This window comes from Ogataea polymorpha (assembly GCF_001664045.1).
Source record: "Ogataea polymorpha strain NCYC 495 leu1.1 chromosome Unknown OGAPOscaffold_2, whole genome shotgun sequence".
Classification (NCBI taxonomy): Eukaryota; Fungi; Ascomycota; class Pichiomycetes; order Pichiales; family Pichiaceae; genus Ogataea; species Ogataea polymorpha.
This window is the reverse complement of record NW_017264699.1, coordinates 411,880-432,060: the sequence shown is the minus strand read 5'-3', so window position 1 is coordinate 432,060 and position 20,181 is coordinate 411,880. Positions and strand designations below refer to the sequence as shown.

Here is a 20,181-nt window from a genome sequence, read left to right as displayed (position 1 = left end):
CTATTATCTTTGTATATCTTTAAATTCTGGAAAACTGCGATTAATTAAATAACTAAAAGTAATGGATCAATGGGTCGAGACATCTTCAAAAAATCGACTACATAAAACCTGTAAGATTAAAGGGTTGAAGCAGATTTCACTGGCTGGCAGGTGCACAATTGGCGAGCATTGTCATCTGAATGCTCAGTTCAACTCAATCAAGATTGGAATGAACTCTTTCTTCGAGCCATTTGTAACAGTCGACTCTTCGAAAGCAGAAGTGAAAATAGGGTCCTACACACGAATCGGCTCCAAAACCACCATTGGCTCTGGCACAGCAATAGGCAGCAGAGTGAATGTGGGGTCCGGTTGTATCTTGGAACCAGGATGTGTTATCAGAGACTGTTGTGTAATCGAAGACCACGTTAGAATTCCCGCAAACTACCTAGTACCGCCCTTTACAAGAGTGACCATCGAAAGTGGGACCTTGAAAGAGTACGACTTGCCTCCAAGCTACAGACAAATCAATGAGGACAAACTTTGTATTTTGGAAGCGGTTGGTGTCAGGGTAGGTAATAATAGAAATTGAAGGAAGCCTGCTCTAGAAAAAATTTGTAAAACAAAACTCATCAACTCCAACAATGTCGGTTGATTTTAACGCTTTGGCCCAACAGTTTTGCAGCTTCTATTACGATCAATTTGACAAGGATAGATCTCAACTGGGAAACCTTTATGTAAGTACTTTTTGGCCACATTTGTTGGCGCTGGAATTCAATCCTAACAACGTTTAGAGAGACCACTCTATGCTCACTTTTGAGTCTTCCCAAATCCAGGGTGCTCGCAACATCATTGAAAAACTCACATCCCTTGGTTTCAACAAGGTGGCTCACAGAATTTCCACCCTTGATGCTCAGCCTGCATCCGAAAATGGAGACGTTCTTGTTATGGTTACTGGTGAGCTTCTGATTGATGACGAACAAAATACCCAGAGATACTCTCAGGTCTTCCATCTCATTCCAGATGCAGGCTCCTACTACGTCCTGAACGATATCTTTAGACTCAATTACGCTTAAGAACAAAGAACTAATGGTTTGTCTTGCCCCGTCTGCGCAGGGACTTGATAGTAATTGGCTTTAAAGTGACCTTATATGCTCTCTAGTTTGTTTGCATAGTAAAAGCTACAAAACATCTGTGCATTTTTGTTGCACTTATGTTGTTGGTGTTGGTGTGTAGCAATGTGTATAAATGAACCAGATTGCTTAGTCGCGAAGTAAAATAATATGGATGTGCCACCTGTTCCTAGCCATGTAAGTACATTCACATGATTCTAACAATTAAGAGACCAGGCCAAGATTCTGACGTGCCCAAGGTTCCAAGCTCGCGCCCAAGAAGGTCGGAATCCTCTGGTTTGCCCAAATTAGAAATTCCAGCGGTGCCTTCCACGAGGCCAAAGCCAAAGGACGATGGAAGTACAAAAAGCAGTGAAGGTTCTGTTGAGGCTGACGCACCGCCAGTACCAGCTGTTCCAGCGACAAGGCCTCGAAAAGCTGCCACTGTGGACAACATTGCAGCCAATTCCACCGTGGAACCTCCTCCCAAAACGCCAACGTACCAAAATGTTTTGGATATATACGCTCAGACTCCAGAGCAAACGAAGGAAGGGGAAAGGGAGAGCGTTCCGAAAAACGAGGAGATTGACAGCGTTGGCAAAGATGTTCGATCGCTCGAAGCAGCGAATGAAACTGGTTGTCCAGAGCCAATTTCGTCAGTTCCTGCACAAGCAAATGAGACCGCTAAAGAAATAACGGTGGAGGAGAATAGGGACCAGACTTCTGGTATTGCAGAAACTGTTGGAAATGATTCAGATGAGGCTAAGGGCGAGCAATCGCCAGAACAAGAATCCCCTGTCATAAAAGAAAAAATCGACTGCTCTTCCCATGGGTCAGAACCACTCGGTAACGAGGAATCTACAACGGATGCAGATGAACAATCACCCCAATTGAACGTTTCAATACCTGATCCTGCTTCCAACCTAAACGTCCTGGAGCCTGCCGATGACGGGACCCCCAAAACGTCGTCCGATGTGTCTTTGGGTATTTCGCCTAGAAGTTCAACAGAATCGAATAAGCCTGCAGTTCCTAAGAAGCCGTCTTCTAAAATTGCAGCCTTTCAGCAAATGCTCGCTCAAAGACAGCAACAAGATATGGGGATGTTTAAGCCAAAACCTCCTCTTCCAACAAAGAGACCTTCACAAGCAGCTGATGATTCAGAGCCTTCTGACCCCGGCTCTCAGCATGCAAGAAAGCCTTTAGTGGGATTTCCGTTACCTGGTATGGCATTTCCTGGAATTTCCGTGCCAGGAATGCCTTTCGCAAAGCCTGAGAATGATGATGCTACTGATCACGTTACAGATGTGAGGAAAGAAAGGGCCAAAGGGCCTAGAGGGCGCAAACTACCATCTCGTGTGAAAGACAGCATAGAAGTCAATGACGAGACACTTGGAAATAAGCTCAATATCCTTGTGACAACGTCGTGGGGTATCGACTTGAGGAAGCTTGTAAAATCGGATGATGAGCTACGAAATCATCCTCTGCTTCCGGTTGACGAAGTTAAAGACAGTGATGGCTCATCAACTGAAGCTGAAGAAACAGGAAATTTAGAGGAAGAGCAACACGAGAACATTGTTCACGACGAATATACTGAAGATGTGAACGAAGGTAGGCCAGATCTTGAAGTTGAGGATGTGGGTATCAGAACCTCAAAAGAGCCCGCTTCTCCATCTCTTGTGGAAGTGGACCCAAAGAATGATGTTCATGATCTCAAATTGGAAGGACTTGCACCAATCACGTCGAAGTCTCAAGACTCTGAGTATTCTCTCGAAAAAAATTGAGTTTCAGTTTTTGGGCTGCATATCATGGAATCTTCCAAATCTGACAATTTCGGTATTTTTATGCAAGTTCAGTAAATAAATAAATAAATAGTTTCGTTGAAAAAGTTTTGAAATATACCGAACATGAAATACTCGTTCTTGTTCTCGCTCCTTATCGGTTCTGTTGCAGCATCATTGCCTGCTATAAATGTAACCGGAAATGCCTTTTTAAACTCTGAAACGGGTGAGAGGTTTTACATAAGGGGTGTTGATTATCAGCCCGGCGGATCTTCGAACCTTACTGATCCTCTGGCAGATGTTGAAGTCTGTTCCAGAGATATCCCTTACTTCAAGGATCTTGGTCTGAATACCATTAGAGTCTACTCGGTGGACAATACCTTGAGTCATTCTGAGTGTATGGAGAAGCTTGCAGATGCAGGAATTTACTTGATCTTGGACGTCACTACCCCTGGAACATCGATTTCAAGAAGTAACCCTGGTTGTTCTTACAATGCAGACTTTTTGCAAAACATTTTTGCTACCGTCGACGCTTTTGCTAACTACACTAATGTCCTGGGCTTTTTCGCAGGAAACGAGGTCGTCAACAATGAAGACGTTTTGTTTACAGCTCCTTATATCAAGGCTACTGTTAGAGATCTTAAGAAGTACATCAAGGCGAGAGATTACAGACAGATCCCTGTGGGTTACTCGGCTGCGGATGTTTCCTCGGTGAGACTAGAACTAGCAGAGTATTTGAATTGCGGGAATGATTCAACTGCCAGAATTGATATGCTCGGTGTTAACGACTATTCTTGGTGCGGCCACTCCTCATTCACTCAGTCAGGATATTCGGAGAAGGTGAAAATGTACACCGGCTACTCTGTTCCTATGTTCTTTTCTGAGTACGGTTGCAATACTCAGGGTACCAGACAATTTTCCGAGGTTGCTTCTATCTATTCTACTCAGATGTCTTCAGTTTTTTCTGGCGGATTGGTCTATGAGTATTCGCAAGAAGATTCAAACTACGGACTTGTCGAAATTGACGGAGATTCTGTCTCCACTTTGGACGACTATACGAACTTGAAATCCATGCTGAATTCTACATCTGATCCTCAAGGAAGTGGAGGATACTCTACGTCTTACAAGCCGTCCGAGTGCCCAACTGATTGGAACTTCACAATCACGGTTCCAGATACCCCAGAGGATGCTCAAACTTACTTTGAAAATGGTGCTGGCACAGGTTATGGTTTTGAAGCTGAAACGCAAGAGTCCTGCGACTATGACGATTTTTCCAGTGTCAGTTCTCAATCTGTGACCTCCAGCAGCTCTTCAACTGCTTCGTCATCGTCTACAAGAGCATCGTCATCTTCTTCATCCCCCACAACCTCTTCTTCCTCATCAAGAGGAGCGGGTGCCCAAATGCAAGCAAGCGCATTCTACTCTATTTTGATGGTTTGGTCTGCTTTGCTGATCTAATAGACATTCATATCTTTCTCTTTCTCCCATACAATTAAATATATACTGTACTTAAATTCCAAAATTATTATTGAAAAAAAAAATTTCAGAAATATTGTAGCTCATCATGACTATGAGATATTGCATGCTACAAAGGCCAGTCTTTTGGGCTTGTAGGGGCTATGCGAGTAATTCAAAAGAACTTCAAAATTCTTCCAGAAAGAAAAAGACTAGACTCAAGCAAGACGTCAAAAGACTACACAAAAGTATTAGATCAAGCCCACACAGAAAGATATATCAGTACTCCACGAGCTTGGAAGATGCACATAAGTACAATCCATTGCCCAAGTATTGTGCACCCAGCTCAGAGATTCCAGATTTACGCCATAACCTTGATAGAGTTCTATTCTCGCCGGGTGTTCATTATATGCAGGATCCAAGGACGAGAAAGTACAATTTTTCCTCTGACCTAAAGGACATACCAAGTATAGATAACTTCAGGTTTGACCTTATTGCTGGTTTTGTTCCACCAAACAAAGACCCCTTGATGGTGAAGATTGGAGAGGAGCTCAATGCGTCGTCAAACGAGAATCAGAAAAGCATCAAGTATTTTTCTTCTACCTCATCGATGACCAGTACATTGAAACATTTCCACATGTTACTCAGTAATTACCGCCCATGCCACACAAGCAGTTTCTCTCAAGACTTCTCCTCAACGACAATATTCTCGAAAAGTATGAAATGTGCCGCTTTCAATGTGATTGCTCCCAAAGGCAGTGGGATTCTATCAGTGGACGCGGATAGATCTACGGATACCGAGATTGCACTTTCGTTGCTCGGGCATGAACTCGAACTCATGTTGACTGCTGAAACAGAGGAGTTTGAGAAATTCCTGAAAAACTCCGACTCAAAAGAAAGCCCTGCTCCTCTGCCTAACAATTATCAGTATGCCAGGATTGGTAGTTTCTTGATGAGGTCTCAATCTGACGCCAAAAGTGACAAGCTGCCAGGCACGGGTATTTTTGACCTCAAAACTCGTGCTGTTTGTGCAGTGAGGCATGATATCAACTATAATAATTATCATCTCACAAACTACGAGATCACCAGAAGTACTGGGCTTTATGAAAGCTTTGAACGTGAACTATTTGATCTGGTTAGAACAGGTTTATGGAAATACAGCATGCAGGCGCGTATTGGTAACATGGATGGTATTTTCATTGCATACCATAATATGAGAAGATTTTTCGGATTCCAGTATCTGCCTACAACAGAAATAGACCATATATTCCATGGGTACGATGGTCCTGGAAAGTCGAAACAAAATTACGATGATGTGGTCAACGATTTTGGTAATCATTGGCAAACAAAAAGAGAAGCTTTGTCCTCTTTCATGGCAGATTTTGAATTCCGTGTTTCCATGGAAATTTGGCAAACCGTTTTAGATCTTATTACGAAAGAAACAAACAACAGACCTTTCCGTTTGATCACAAAATGCGACAGAAATTTCCTTGGAACCTATCTGGATGTCATTGCTACGGTTGTGGACGAAGACATGCTTAAAAATCTCAGTACTCTTGCCGACGATATAGTTACACTCGATAAGGAGGATCTGGCCGCCACGCAGAAAGACGAGCTGCCAATGGAACGCATCATCAGAATGGCAGAGTCAAGATCGCTTCATCACAAGCGAATGCTTTCCCTGAATAAGGAGATCTTTGATTCGTGTATTGATGACCAAAGCAAATGTTTAATGTTCAGAATCACGGCGACACATTATTTCAATGGGAAACTCTTCCGTGGCAAATATCCTACTCCCCCTATTGAGATCTTAGACAAACCTCAAGACAATACATGGGAAGTGAATTATCACATTAACCGTATTTTCAATCCGCAGAAAATCAAACAATGTTACAATACATATGTTTCCGAGGCTGCTTCGAATTTGCAGGATCATCCAGTGAACCGCGAAAACACCGAAAAGGCTTATATGGACCAAAATGCAACTCATTTGCAGCGTCTTCTCCGTGCCTATAGTGCCAAATCTGAAAAGAGGAAGAAACTTTATGGGGTTTAATTAATAGAATGTACATAGCTTACACAGAAAACTGCACTTAAAGAACGACCAAAAACTTGCCCTTGTCGCAGAAGTTGGGCGAACTCCATAATTCGGAATCAGAAGAGATCACATCGCCTGGATGGAACTCCGAGTGGTTTGCATTACTTGTGTTTTTGGGAACGAGCTTCAGTTTCTCATCTGCATTGGGCTCATTGAACTCGTCAATCCTAGGAACAATGAGTTTCCGCAGATTGGCCAAAGCTATGTTTTCGGGAACCACGATTGCAAAAATGTCGTCTTTGTAGTAAAATTTCAGCTTGATCTTGTTTACGGTCTCCGGCGCTTGCTCGTTTGGGGTATTTACACTGCTATTCGAAATGTAATGAATGCCATTGTTTGAAGGATTTGAAGTTACTCTCATAGATGATGAAGACGATGACATTGAGGACATCCGTCGCTGTTGCTGCTGCATCTGTACGCTGTTAGAACGATTTGAATTTGTTCTTTCGTAGTGTGACAATCTATCTTGTTGATATTGTGAATTTCTTGTGCTGTGATGAGGATGGCCTTCTGAAGAGTCCGTCTTGTTGAGAATTATCATGTTGGGAGGACTTCTTAGAGGTTGGATAGGTATTCTCTGAATGCCTTCGGTGTTGGTGAATTCTTGATCACCATCATATATCTCGAAGAAAGAATTCACCAGTACACTCTTGGAAATATAGTCCGGGAGTTGGATTAGCCCTTTGAGATAAATATCTAAATCAACAAGGCGCTTGTGACAGAGGCTTTCGCTGACTTCCATCAAGGGACCAGGAATAAATGGGATTATTCTATCTCTCTTATCCTTGGTGTCAAACTTACCTCCTTCTTTAGGCCAAGTACTGAGGACATTTTGATGGAAGTTAAAGAAGTCTTCGTAGTAGCGGCACAGGCTTCTCGCAACACCGTTATTGAAAATCACTCGAACTAGGTACCAGTACTTCCCGTTAGTGCAAGAAAACGATTCTATGTTTACGTCGATTGCATAAGCAGGAGTTGGCTCCGTTGCTCGACTTCTGTTGGCGGAAGAGGACCTAGATAAATCATTTCGTTGAGCAGCCATACCAACTGATCTTGCGCTTGCTTTGTGGCGGTTCTTAATTGCTTTCCATTCCTCGATAGTCGGTATTCTTTCTCTGTCGATAATCTCTTTTGCAGAACCCGAGTACGGCACTTTGGATGTGATATCAAAAAGCTGGACATAGCTAACGGGAACAAGTCCAGGTTCGCCTATCTTGTCAAAAAACTTTCCTATAAACCACTCGTACTCGTGGTGAGCACAAATGATAATACTGTCTCCGGCTGATACGTCAAGCTCATCTTGTCTCTCTGCTTTGAAGTCGTACAGTAACCTTCCATAAAGCGACGGCTGAGGAGAGACTTTTTTCTTCACGCTTGTTGTAGGTGAGAAATTGTTTGGAACCATAGGGCTCGCACCGGCACTGGAGGAAGGACTTTCACCAGTGGGTTTGTGTGTCTTATCAAAAAACTTGAAATGTGACGCTGGTACCCTACCCTTGATATTTCTCACAGGATCGTGCGCTTCAACGTAAGTATCGTTGTGATCAACTTGCTGGTTCACGTAAAAGAAATCGCCAGATTTAAAGCTTAGTTCACCAGGTACCTGCGCTATGTAAGAGCTCATTGCCTGAATGACCTTGGTGGGAGCATTTAGCGAATTTGACAAACGACTGGATCCTACACCAGCACTCATGGATACTGTCGATGAGGTGGATGAGACTCGGCTCACTGACGCTTTGTCTTTTCGATCTTTGGAACTTCTTTTAAAGAATCCAGACATTCTTTTGCAATTTCCTGTACGATTTGGACTTTAAGTACCACTGATTTTTTGATATATTGTAGTTCAAACTGATGCGAGATTTCAGTGGATTCGTTGTCTCTTATTTTAATGATTGTATGGTTTAAATCAATATTTTTCTTTCGAACACGCTAATTTAAACCTGAGACACTTTTCTCCATAATAACGTTGGCGTAAGAAAAAAAAAACCAAAACAGGAAATTTAGCGAAAGAGATACCTCGGACGGCAGACGCGTCGTTAGAGTTGTATCATGTATAAACCTATTTATAAACTTAACTTGATAAAAGAGTCATTAATTTTCCACAGGATCTCATCCCAAGAGTCCTCCTGTAATTTGCCTTTGCGATAGATATCCAACAAGTTCTTCGTTCTGATACCTCGATTTGTTTCTGCATTCATCACCAATAGAAAGTCATACATCAATGCCAGTCTCAAAAGCTCCAGCTCATCTCCAGGAACCTTTGGTAGAGTAATCTTAGATACTGATAATTTGATTTCATTCAGCAGTTTCAAATTTGGCAGCTCTAAGATATCGTTTGCATCTCCAAAATCGTCGTCCTGCAAGTTGGGCTGCTCATAAACAGATTCGCTTGAGGCCTCGGAGACTGACTTTTCGGTCGACGAACATTCAGAGGTTGATCCATTTGACCCGCTCAGGCGCCGCGTTTGATCCAAGTCTTGTAAGTAGTGAAGCCCAATGGCGCCGCCGGGGTGTCGATCGCCGAACCTCTTTTGCCTCACCTCTAAATCCCTGATATGTAGCTCGGAGAGGGCAATACTAATTCCATCTAATAATGTGAGACAGATGGTGGTGGATATTGTAGGCGCCTGTAGACCATAAAGATTTTTCTCCGAGACTTTTGGGGGCAATTCGGCATAGAAAAGAGCATTGACTTTTGGATGCTTGGATAAGGCAGACACCTTTGTGCATGTAACCAATACAACAGGAACTGAAGCTGGCACATATTCAAGTAGCGTAGTAAGCTCTGGAGAGTTTCCAGATGCAGATATGATGAGTAGAGAGTCATGATGATCTTCTCTGATTATTCCCAGATCGCCGTGCAAGGCTTCTGATGGGTGCAATAAAGCAGAGTGGACACTTAGAGAGTTTAACGTAGCCACGGTTTTGCCAGCAATCTTGTAGGACTTTCCAATTCCGCTAACAATCACCTTTCCACCGTCATTCAAAGAATTGTTCAGTATCTTGAGAGCGGCCTTCATATGGTCTTGAGACCATTTCGAATTCCGATATTGGCCAACAAGGTATGATATCGCTCTGTTTTGACTGGCTAGAATCGAGTCAACTCTTCTGACAGCATCTTCTAATAGCGGTGATGTATCGTCCTCTATATGAAAGGACAGCTCTGAACCTCTCCTAATCATAGCAGCATTGATAAAACGGAAAAAAAATAAATCAGGTGTGGCTTTCTTATTTTCGCATTTTTTGGGACTTCGCAACGTGTGACGAAAGGAGTCTTGAAAAGGTCCTTGAATTAAGTAAATCGAGACCGGCTTGTTCAGTCACCACAAATCCTCTTGGTAACGTCCTCTCAATTTGAGTTGTTTGAGGGTCTTAGCCGCCTCTTCTTCACTAATGCTCTTTCGTTGCACTAATATCTGCCTAACTAATTTGCTCATATTTGATAATTTTATGGCGTCTCCACAGACATAGAAATATGCTCCTTTCTCGAGCAATTCATAGATGTCTTTGGAGAGTTGCAGGATAATGTCTTGAACATACTGTTTGCGAGCCGGATTCTCTCTAGATAATGCAAAATGCACGGACAATTTTGATTCCAAAGCTGTGCTATATTTTGGCCATTCGTTGGGGTAGAGAATATCAGACTTATCTTTACATCCATAAAAAAGGATCATTTTTCCAACATTATGTGCAGCAGACAAGGCTATGCGATGTTGAATAAATCCTCTGAACGGAGCAATACCTGTTCCCACGCATACCATTATCATTGGTGTTTCTCCATTCAGAGGCGGCTTGAAACTAGATTTCTTAACAAAAACTGAGACCGTCTGCCAATCTCTTGGTCGTCCAGCTTGATCCACCTCCTCGAAACATAGGCTTTCGATGTAGTTTGAGCAGACACCATAGAAGAGTTTACCTTTGACTAATTCTCTCTCGCATTTTATGGTCAGGTGGGCTTGGTCCGGATATAACAGTTCTGAGGATGCTATTGAGTAATATCTTGGTTCTAGTTTCCCCAATGATTCTAGAAGAAAAGAAAATGGGACATCGGGCCAAGGATTACCGTCGGAGGCCTCTAGCAATACTTCCCACATGGTCAATCGTCTCTCGACCACTTCTTTAGTAAATAAATCTCTAGACGAAAGGCTCAGAAGACGATCTTTAGAGATGTCTGAGGGTGCGAAGTTTGCCAACGTCTGCAACATTTGAGAGGATATGGCCGAGTTGATGTTCAGATAGTGTTTTACTATTGCTTTATAAGTTGTTGGAGATGGAATCCAGAGAGGTAATGCCGATCTCAACTCAACAACTTGGTCTGCTTTTTGGCTTAGGCAAAATAGAAACATGAATTTAGACACGTCTTCTTCACGATTTATGGGATAGACCCCCAGATGGTCCCCTGTTTGATACTTCATTCTAGATCCTTCTAAGCTGATTTCACAATGAAACTGGCATCGCTGTCCGTCAGTGAACTTTTGCGAGTTGAGGAGCCGTGCCTTGAATGGTTTCGCAATATGGTATGGAGGTTTATCGAGAAATTTCAAATCTCGCAGAGAAGATACTATTTCTCCATTAACGTGCGTTCTTGGTGAAACCTCAGATATAACGATTGAGGGCTTGTAGGCGTCTTCTTTTGAAGGCTTCCATCTGAGGTGTTCAGCTAAAGTCGGCATGAACTGGTTTTTCCACTGTAAGTAGTCTTCCACTAATTCTCCTTTCTCATCGTTTCCTTCACCATATGACCCAAGTAAAGTGGAACCCAGCTTACTGAGACAGTGCTTTAAATCTCTGGAAGCTCCCTGGTAATTATCGTAGGCAGTATTTCCTAAACCAAAAAGACCATAATGGAGATTCTTCAGGTGATGGCTATTCTCAGCGCATAGTTTTGAAAGATAGCTGAATGTTTTTGATGCATTATCACATTGTTCTCCCTCACCATATGAAGAAACAAAAAAAACTATAGCTGTCAGTTGAGTGCTGTCAACAATTGAGCTGAGATCATAATTATCCATAGCATCAACAAAGGCCTTTTTACTGTATTTCTCCAGCAGCTCATTGGCAAATTGGAAAGCCAACTTTCTGGCTGAACCCGTCTGCGAACCATACAAAACAGTCACCGTGTCTGAGCTTTCTGAGCTACCCGACTTTGAAGCTGTATCTCGATCATCGCGGGCTCCGATGATTTCCATGGTAATGAAAATTCATGAGTTTATTTTTTTAGCCTAAGGCAGTGGTGAAAAGCTTTAATATATGCTTTCATTGGAAGGCGCTTTCGATTGATCTCTGAATGTAACTGTATGGCCGAATATTTTTTCGAGACCTAGAAGAGTGATTGCATCTTGAGCATAGCAACCATCTTTCGTTTGTCTTTGCTATATGAATCCTATCTAAATTCCTGGTGAAAAAGGGAGGAAGCTGCAACCTTAACTACTACGGGAAGAGATGTTCCGTGTTCTGTCCTAGTATGGTCATTTGCTATCTCGTACTCATGTTATTCATTCAGCACTGTTTGTCATTATAAATCGTGATTAGTTGGCTCACCAGCCCACAACGATCGGCGAGTAGCTAACAACAAAATTTCCTGACGATACATTTTCTATGAAGTGAGACAGTTCTTCTCTTTCTCTGATTGGCCTGTATACCATCAGTTTTTCACAAAAAGTTTCTGGTCGGCTGCAACAGCAGCTCTATAGGCGTCCTTGTTGTCTGCGAATTCCAACAAATATTCCAATTCGAGTTCATGAACCTGGCTTCCGAGCATCACAACGGAGTGAAGTGGCTCACCAGCATCGTAGTTAGCAAGTTCTTGAAGGGTGGCAGCTTTGAAGGATTGTGTTGGAGACCCTAAACGTGACACTGCAACGCAAGGAGTCTGTGGAGTATATGCTCTTTCTTTTCTCTTCTCTTCGACTTCCAGCAATTGTTGACAGCATGTGGCCACTGACATATATCTAGGAGGCTCATAAACAAGTCTTCCTTTCATCAATTCATCGAAATTAGGTTCCTTCACTTTAATGTCTAGCAATAGAAGGGTGTGCAGTCCAATCTTTCTGTTCTCCATTATTTTATGATAAAATGAGTCTGGTCTCCAGTTCTCGGTGAAAAAGACAATGGAAACTGCCTGTCCAAATGTGTAAAGCTGGAGCCCGCATGCTCCGACTGCATTCATCACTGAGGCATTGTGAATGGCTTCCACCTTGATACCCAGTTCCCTGGCTCTTATTACCAGATCAGTGTGTGTTGTGGCACCAAAAACATCTCCAACCACAAGAAAAGCAATATCGTCTTCTTGGGCATTGTCCAGAATCTGATCTGATCCACTTTCAACCAGTTCTCTGTCAGCAAGAATCACATCTCTTCCATAAAATTCCTCCAGCGACTCTTTATCAGCTGCCATAAGAATTGAGGTGTAAGCTTCCAGGTACACACGTTTACACCGTTTCACCACTTCCAATCCTCTTACTGTAATGTCAGTAGCATGCGACAAACCTAGGCCGATAAGGTACAACATCGCGAACCTTGAAAAAAATATGAAATATTTTTTGTATTTTTTTTATCTTATGATCGGGCAGTGTACAAATCATTTTTTTGTAATCTTGCTATGTCTGAAAGTACGCCACTGCTACCAATCAACAATGAACGCACTTCAAAGCCAACATGGAAGCGTTACCGTTTAGACGTTTATATTCCTATGGTTTTGATTGCCAGTTTCTTTTTTACAGCTTTTTTTACTTTTGTTTTCAGAGTCAAACCGCAATTAGGCGATATAGTTGCTCAAGGTACTGAGTTTGATTCAGATGAGATTAAGCTTCTGGGTATGGAGGATGATGGAGGCATACTTCTGGAAGTGAAAGGGGCAAACTATAACAACTATAGTCATATCGAGGATTCTATAAGTAGGGCTTACTTCAAATTTGGAGGGTTTACAATTCGGAAGCTCAACCTTGCTGTTGACGACCTTGAAATGACGGTTTTCGATGAATCCAAGGGAGATTATAAGACTATGGGTACTGTACAAATAGCTCCATTTAGCGTGCGGATCACCGATACGACGCAATCCGACCTGACGTTATTTGTCAAGCTGTATCCCAATGCCGAAGGCGTTTTGGGTGTGATAAAGAGAATCATTCTCTCTGGTAACTCAAAATTACGGCTTCAAGGAAATGCAAGTGTGAAGATACTTATTCTCAATGGGTACATCCCGGTGTCCAATCTTATTATACCTTTAGACTTACTTATTTGATCAACCCGGAGGCAACTGGGAAGCGTCAACAACGTCAGACGCATCTTTGCTTGGATCAGTACCATCTTCCGAGGAGAAAGCCTCCAGGGGTGTTCTTGGAAGAGCCATCATTCCAGATCTGGCAATTTCCAGGATTCCAAATGGCTGCACCAGGGCGATATAAGCACTCACTCTGCTTGGCTTAGCACATAGTTCAACCACGCAATTTCTGTCCGACACATCAACAACCTTTCCACCAAACTGTTTGGTCAAAGTAGTAATAGCATCAAGATGCTCGTATTTTTGTCTCAATGCTTGAGAAGGGGGCAAGTTGTTGGGGTGGAACTGAGACTTGTGTAAATCCTCAGGAATCTCATCGACTTGCTCATTGTGGTGAGCAATAAGCTCTTGGAAGTATTCAGAGCCTAGAAGCGAGATTCTTGCTAATAAAAGCTCCCTCTTGATGATTTCTGTGTTAGAATAGTCTAGCACAGCGTACACAGGCACCAAATCTTCGATTTGGCGTCTTGCTTGCTCAATGACTGCGTCTTGACCATCTAAGACGATAGTCATACGACTCAAATCCTTAACCTCGGTGTTGCAAACAACTAATGAGTCAATGTTGAAACCTCTTGCAGCGAGCGTTCCTGAAACCAACGACAGCACTCCTGGCTCATTTTGAACCAAGCAGTTCAGCACATGCTGATTTTTTGGAGCCTTGGATGGAAGTGGAGTCTCGTAGATGATTGAAGAGACGGCTGCACCTGCTGACCAATTTGGAGCATCAAGAGTAGGCAGATGCGGTCTTTTTTTGTTTCTGTGCAAATTCTTATAGGCCAGTGCTGACGTCGACGAGCTGTTGTTCCTTGCCAATCTCAGCACACGGCCTACAATGGCTCTGCTGGCTTTTGTACTGATCATAAAATATTATCTTCAAATGAATCACCACCAAAAATAAAAAAAAAATAAAAAAAACAGTTCCGTAACCGGCGCGGAGAAATGGTTACATGCGATAATTTTTTACGCAAGTCGTCGCGACAACATTAATTGTATCTTACTTATTCGGTACTGGTGGTACGCCAATCAAGGAGCTCCTTTTCCAACAATAAGGCTTTCTCTCTCGAATCATCGAGCTCGCGCAATGCTCGTTTCGCACGAAGAGTAGCTTCAGCTTCCTTCTGCTGCAAATTCTCCAATTTTGAGTCAAGCCTTGTCACTGTTTCCTCTAAATTCTTAATATCATCCCTGTAACGTTCAATGGTAGAAGTCTGGATCTCGTTGCGATGCTCATAATCCTTGACCAAGCGCTCAAGGTTGTACAGTTTCTGGTCTTCGTCACGCTTGGTGGCATTATGCAAGTATATTTTCTCTTCCAGTTCTTGAACTCTGGTAGTCCAGTGTTTCCGCTCGGACTCCATCTCTTTCTGGTGATCCAATACAGTGTCGTCAAGCTTTATTTTCAGTTGCTTGTTGAACTTTGTCAGAGCTTTGTTCTCCTCAATTACCATCAATGAGTCTCTTTGGAGATCAGCCATTTTGGCTTCGTATTCACGCAGTTTCTCGTCATGCTGCTGAAGTTTCTCTTTCAAGGTCAGTGCCTCTTGGCTTGTTTTCTCTAGTTCTCCACGGAGTTGGACAACTGTAGCGGCATTCTCTGCATCATCCTTGGCCTTGGCAAGGTATTTATCAAATTCTGCGGTGATCTCTGACACCTTCGCCTCCAACTCACGCTTTGACTCCAGCAGGCTATCTCTCTCCTGCAAAAGATCCGCATTCGTGGTTTTGAGGGCCTTTACTTGAGATGTAAGAGTATCCATTCGCATTAAGTGCTCTTGTCTCTCTGTAGTGAGCTTGTCATTTTTGTACATCGCCTCAGTGAGTGCTCTCTTGAATTGTTCGTTTTCTTTTAATAACTCGCTGTTGCTGAACTTGATGGTACGAACTTCTTTCTTTGAATTTTCAAGCTGCATTGTGACATTCTTAATCTGTTTGTTAAGTTCAGTCTCTTTGTCCATAAGCTGTAGTAAGTCGTCGTTTAACAGCTTAATTTCTCTGTCTTTTGAATCAGCTTGATTGGACGATGAGGACAATCTAAGCTCCTCTGCATTCTCGTACTTTTCTTTAAGAGCATTGTGCGCTTCTTCCAACTTTCTTAGCTCGAATACCTTGTCTGATAGATCCCTTTCAAGATCTCTGATTTGAGTGTTGAGCTTGGCCACCGTAAGATCTGAATTACGGTATTCCTGTTGTGCCTTAGTTAGCCTTTGCTTCGTCTGGTTCAATTCATTTCTTAAATTTTCCTCGGCACGTTTGGCGGTTTGAACAGCAACCTCGGCTGCCTCGATCTTGCCATAATAGTTTTCGGCCCTAGCCTTGTAGAAATCCAAAGATTCTTGTAGAGACTGGTTCTTGTTTGTCAAAATTTGCAGCTTCGAGTTCAATTGGATGGATTGGTCCTGTTGTGCAAAGTTCGCAGCGTTGCTCATTTGCAATCTTCTCAGTTTTGTTTGAGACTCGTTTAGCATTGAACTCAACCTCAAGTTTTCTTGTTTAACTATTAGAGAATTTTTCTCTGGAGACTCGATATTAGTCTGGTTATCAAACTCGCGGGTGCGATCTTTTAATGGGCTCGATAATGAAATCTTGAGTTTGTCTTCCATGGACTGCAATTTTATTTCTGCAAGTTGGTATTTCGACTTGTAATCTTCCTCCAACCGTTCTAATCCTCTTGACTCACGCAAATTATTCTTGTAATGAAGAAGCTCTTTTTGCAACTCAATGTTCAGTTTTTCGAGGCGCCTGTTAGCAGCTCGTTCAGCTGAAAGCTCATCAGATAATTCGCCAGGTATTACTTCTTTCCCGGAGGCTAGCTTTTTGAGTTGAGCTCTTAGCTGTCTGTTTTCATATGCTTCAGATGCAAGTCTAGTTTGCAAAAGCTCGACATCTGCAGTGCCTTGCATTTCAGGCCTTCTGGATGACTTCAATTGAAATTCCGCAAGTTTAACATCTAAACCTCTCTTGATCTTGTTTAGATGATTGATTTCGGATTTGGCATTTTTGAGCTCCTGAGACAACCTCGTCGATTCTCTTTTCCCGACCTCCACCTCCGTCTTCATTTCCTCCAATGCCTGCTTCAGATCCTTGATTTCTCTATCATATTTTTGCTTGCCGCGGTCAAAATTGATCTCATCAGTGATCTTTGCCTCAAGCAGAGCCTTTGCCTCTCCATATTCGTGCTGCAATTGTTTATATTTATTCTGAAGCTCGAGATACATTTCTTTTGCTTTTTCTACCTCAGCTGTCTGGTCTTCTTTGTTTCGTATACTTCTACTCAACATCAATTGGTCTTGCTGATGTTCTCGAAGGGTTTTCTGCAGTGTCTCAAATTCATTTTGTATATCTTTCCGCTGTTGTTGGCTTTCAAGTACTTCTTCGGTCTAAATTAGTTAGTAATTGATTTCAAAACGAAAGGAATAAGAGTTCCTTATATCCAGTCGCTGGTTTTGAACATACCTTTTGTTGGAGCTTCTTGCTCATATCTGCCTTTGCAGACTCAAGAGTTGCTTCAAGCTGCTTAATCCGTTCATCCTTCTCCATTGACGAGTTCTTCAGGGACTTGATTTCTTCCCGAAGAGAGTTCGCATCTTTATTGTTTGCTTCCAGTTCCTCTGTTAGAGTGTTTAGTTTTTCAAGAAGTCGTCTTTTTTCTTGCTCTATTGCCGTTTTGGAAGCTTTATAATTATCTTGAAGCTCCTGCAATTCCACCTGTTTGTCCTTCAATTGGCTTTCAAGTTTGACATGATTGACCTGAAGTGTATCCAAATGTTTAGTTTTGTCTGCCAGTAACTTTCTATCAATTTCAATTGCTCCTGTTAATGATGCGAGTTCTTCTGCGAGTTTATTCTTTGTTTGTGTCTCCATTTCCTTTTCCGCTTTGAGAGCATTGATCTTTTTCTCAAGCGTCTTAATTTTTCGATTGAAGAAGGACTGAGAGGAATCAGAATTTGCAAGCAAAGGCTTTACTTGAGAAACCATTCTAAACCATGGATCGCCGGAGACCGTGTTGTACACGGCAAAGTTTCTCGCTATGATACGAGAGGCTTGCAACTTTGCTAGCTGAGCTTTGATTTTTCCCCTCAGGATCACACCCCGAGCAACGGCATTAAACTCAGAAATCATTGCTGATAATCTTCTTGTCTTTTCTTTCTCCAGCTTCGCGAGAACTCCATTACGGAAAAACAACTTAGTTGTACCAATCTTGTAAACTTCAGGGTCCAGATGCAAGTCTTTGAGAATAATTTCACAGATGTCTTTGCTCCTTCTTCTCAAGCTCTTAGAAGACGTTGTATTTTTGGCCAAAAGCCAATAAGTCTCAGCAAATTGGTCAAATTCGATCCTGTTAGGATATCCAGATCTGGCTATACGAATGCCTTCCAAAACACCATTACATCTAAGTTGCTCGAGAACAAGCTTCTTATCAAACTGACCTGGCATTTTGTTTGTGTTGGGCAAAATACATCTCACAAAGTGAGGATGAGTGGCAGACAGTTGCTTCATCAAGTCGTTGAGTTGTTCTTTATGCCTTTGGGCGACAGTTCTGAATCTGTCGCCTCTTCTTTGAGCTCCTTTGACCGGAGAGATTGCGAGGTTGGTTTCAGTAGAGGAATCAAACAAGGCTTTCACGAACTTATCTTTGGATCCTGACAGAATTTCAACCAAAGTGTAACTAAGTGGGTCTTTGTTCTTGTCGAGCCAACCATCCACAAAATACTCAACTGTGCCAGCATAGTGCTGAACAAAAAATGCGTCTCCAAGTTTGCTTGGCCTGTACCTAGAATTCTTTTGGTTCGTTTTCGAATCTAGTTCTCGGTGCAGTTTTTCAAGGAAAGAGGTATCTGACCCCTTAGGAACAACACACTCCTCATTCAAGAGCGAGAATATTCCAATCTTATTGGAGGAAGACCCTTCAATCAGCTCTATTGTGGGCTTGAGCTCCTGACCAAAGTCAACATAGTTCCAGCTGATACCTTCCCGAAGATATTCGCTTTGCTCCAAGACAAACATATGATGGTTGAAGAACTGTTGTAGCTTCTCATTGGTATAGTTGATGCATAGTTGCTCAAAAGAGTTTCTTTCAAAGATCTCAAACCCTGCAATATCGAGGATTCCCACAAATCTTTGTGCTTCCATTGATAGCGAAGAGTTACGATTAAAATTGTCGTTGATCTTATCCACCAAAAAGCGGAACAAACGTTCGTATAATGACTTTGAAAGTGCATCAATGGTAAATTTAGCTTGAGAAGCCGTACGTTGCTGGGTCACGAATTCTCTTCCAGCTTTAACTTTGGATGTTAACAAAGCGGTTCTAAGCTCATTTTCTGACACCCCTAGGAGCTCAGAAACTGTGGTCAGGGGAGCATCATCGCTGAAATGAGCCTGACGGTCATCTTTACCCCGGTTCTTGAATGTAAGGTTTCCTAGATGCAAAATGGTGGCAATGATTTTGAAGATGTGGCCCTTTTCTTCCTTGCTGAATTTCATCACTTCCAAAGCTTTCTGAAGTTTTGAGTAGTCCTCTTTGTCATTTATCCCAGCGACACCATGATTGGTATTTTTGAGGTAGCCATACTGCTGAAATGAACGAGTTAGTTTTAGCTTTTTGAGTTCGCTCTCAGGTGCACCTTTGAGAAATTGATAAAATACGTGATAGTTTCTCTCTATCTTGTCTTGAAGAACAACCCGTGATTTTTCAAGCAGATACCAGTCAATATGCGCACCGACCAATCGCCTTGTAGAATGTTGAATATGGATCTTGATAAACTTACCAAATCTCGATGAGTTGAGATTTTTCACCGTCTGAGCATTACCGAAGCTTTCAAGTATCGGGTTCGCTTCCAGAATTTGGCTTTCAAAACTGGAGGCTGTAGAGCTATTGCTGTCAGTGGAAACAACAGAAAGCAAGTACTGAATCACTTTCTTTGTTGTCTCTGTCTTTCCGGCTCCCGATTCTCCGGTGACCAAAATGCTCTGATCCTTGCCGTCTGTGATCAAGTTTTGGAAGGCCTCTTCACTGATAGCAAAAATATGTGGTTTGCAACTGGTCAGTTTCTGGTCTTTCTCGGATGAGCCATTTTTGTCCAACTTGGAATCCTTGTACATATTAACAAAACTTTTATTGTAGATATTGAGCTCCTTGTAAGGATTGACCGCAACCAGAAACAAACCGGAACAGGTGTAGATAAAGTCTTCTTTGTAGCGTAACATAAGGTTGTTCACAACTGAAGGCTCACTGAGATACGTCATTGAAGCCATGTCCTCACACTTGTCAAACTGCGGAGGATTGCAGCGCTCAAGCTTGTCGACATCCAAGATGAGGGTGTTTTCCTGTGAGTTTTCAGGTCTCACTTTGACCTGTTTTCCGTCATTTATAGTCTCGATGATACGTCCTTTCACAAATGTCTGGTGCGGGTCTGGTAACCATACCAGACCGTCAACTAGCAAGCCATTGTCAGCCATAAAAATAAGCGATAGACAGATTGG

General features: G+C 42.4%; 11 protein-coding genes across 11 annotated transcripts; 5 read left to right on the top strand and 6 right to left on the bottom strand.

Moving 5' to 3' along the window:
- Window positions 1-39: 39 nt before the first annotated feature.
- On the top strand, window positions 40-1,225 carry OGAPODRAFT_15615 (uncharacterized protein). Its single transcript, XM_018353849.1, has 2 exons — window positions 40-713; window positions 771-1,225. The coding sequence occupies exons 1-2, from the start codon at window positions 621-623 to the stop codon at window positions 1,050-1,052; spliced, it is 375 nt and encodes a 124-aa protein (XP_018212098.1). The 5' UTR covers window positions 40-620; the 3' UTR covers window positions 1,053-1,225.
- OGAPODRAFT_97837 (uncharacterized protein) lies at window positions 40-1,243 on the top strand. The gene is made up of 2 exons (XM_018357976.1): window positions 40-713; window positions 771-1,243. The coding sequence occupies exon 1, from the start codon at window positions 62-64 to the stop codon at window positions 566-568; it is 507 nt and encodes a 168-aa protein (XP_018212097.1). The 5' UTR covers window positions 40-61; the 3' UTR covers window positions 569-713; window positions 771-1,243.
- A 57-nt stretch (window positions 1,244-1,300) lies between these two features.
- OGAPODRAFT_92582 (uncharacterized protein) lies at window positions 1,301-2,968 on the top strand (the record flags this gene model as incomplete). The annotated part of the gene is made up of 1 exon (XM_018357185.1): window positions 1,301-2,968. The coding sequence occupies one exon, from the start codon at window positions 1,301-1,303 to the stop codon at window positions 2,867-2,869; it is 1,569 nt and encodes a 522-aa protein (XP_018212096.1). The 3' UTR covers window positions 2,870-2,968.
- Window positions 2,969-3,037: 69 nt separating this feature from the next.
- On the top strand, window positions 3,038-4,246 carry OGAPODRAFT_42952 (uncharacterized protein; the record flags this gene model as incomplete). The annotated part of the gene is made up of 1 exon (XM_018355445.1): window positions 3,038-4,246. A coding segment is annotated over one exon (1,209 nt), but the record flags the coding sequence as incomplete, so codon positions are not given.
- Window positions 4,247-5,382: 1,136 nt separating this feature from the next.
- On the top strand, window positions 5,383-6,345 carry OGAPODRAFT_15613 (uncharacterized protein; the record flags this gene model as incomplete). Its single annotated transcript, XM_018353848.1, has 1 exon — window positions 5,383-6,345. A coding segment is annotated over exon 1 (854 nt), but the record flags the coding sequence as incomplete, so codon positions are not given.
- Window positions 6,346-6,414: 69 nt separating this feature from the next.
- On the bottom strand, window positions 6,415-8,112 carry OGAPODRAFT_46265 (uncharacterized protein; the record flags this gene model as incomplete). The annotated part of the gene is made up of 2 exons (XM_018355516.1): window positions 6,415-6,705; window positions 6,838-8,112. The coding sequence occupies 2 exons, from the start codon at window positions 8,110-8,112 to the stop codon at window positions 6,415-6,417; spliced, it is 1,566 nt and encodes a 521-aa protein (XP_018212093.1).
- Window positions 8,113-8,438: 326 nt separating this feature from the next.
- OGAPODRAFT_15612 (uncharacterized protein) lies at window positions 8,439-11,512 on the bottom strand. Its single transcript, XM_018353847.1, has one exon. It carries the CDS (start codon window positions 9,599-9,601, stop codon window positions 8,483-8,485), a length of 1,119 nt encoding a protein of 372 aa, XP_018212092.1. The 5' UTR covers window positions 9,602-11,512; the 3' UTR covers window positions 8,439-8,482.
- OGAPODRAFT_75240 (uncharacterized protein) lies at window positions 8,439-11,608 on the bottom strand (the record flags this gene model as incomplete). The annotated part of the gene is made up of 1 exon (XM_018355990.1): window positions 8,439-11,608. One exon carries the CDS (start codon window positions 11,606-11,608, stop codon window positions 9,740-9,742), a length of 1,869 nt encoding a protein of 622 aa, XP_018212091.1. The 3' UTR covers window positions 8,439-9,739.
- A 322-nt stretch (window positions 11,609-11,930) lies between these two features.
- On the bottom strand, window positions 11,931-12,917 carry OGAPODRAFT_15611 (uncharacterized protein). Its single transcript, XM_018353846.1, has one exon. It carries the CDS (start codon window positions 12,814-12,816, stop codon window positions 12,064-12,066), a length of 753 nt encoding a protein of 250 aa, XP_018212090.1. The 5' UTR covers window positions 12,817-12,917; the 3' UTR covers window positions 11,931-12,063.
- Window positions 12,918-13,041: 124 nt separating this feature from the next.
- Window positions 13,042-14,588, bottom strand: OGAPODRAFT_15610 (uncharacterized protein). Its single transcript, XM_018353845.1, has one exon. The coding sequence runs from the start codon at window positions 14,560-14,562 to the stop codon at window positions 13,663-13,665; it is 900 nt and encodes a 299-aa protein (XP_018212089.1). The 5' UTR covers window positions 14,563-14,588; the 3' UTR covers window positions 13,042-13,662.
- A 744-nt stretch (window positions 14,589-15,332) lies between these two features.
- Window positions 15,333-20,151, bottom strand: OGAPODRAFT_85593 (uncharacterized protein; the record flags this gene model as incomplete). The annotated part of the gene is made up of 2 exons (XM_018356807.1): window positions 17,155-20,151; window positions 15,333-15,659 (listed from the first exon to the last, which is right to left on the bottom strand). Coding segments are annotated over exons 1-2 (3,126 nt in total), but the record flags the coding sequence as incomplete, so codon positions are not given.
- Between the last annotated feature and the right edge of the window lie 30 nt (window positions 20,152-20,181).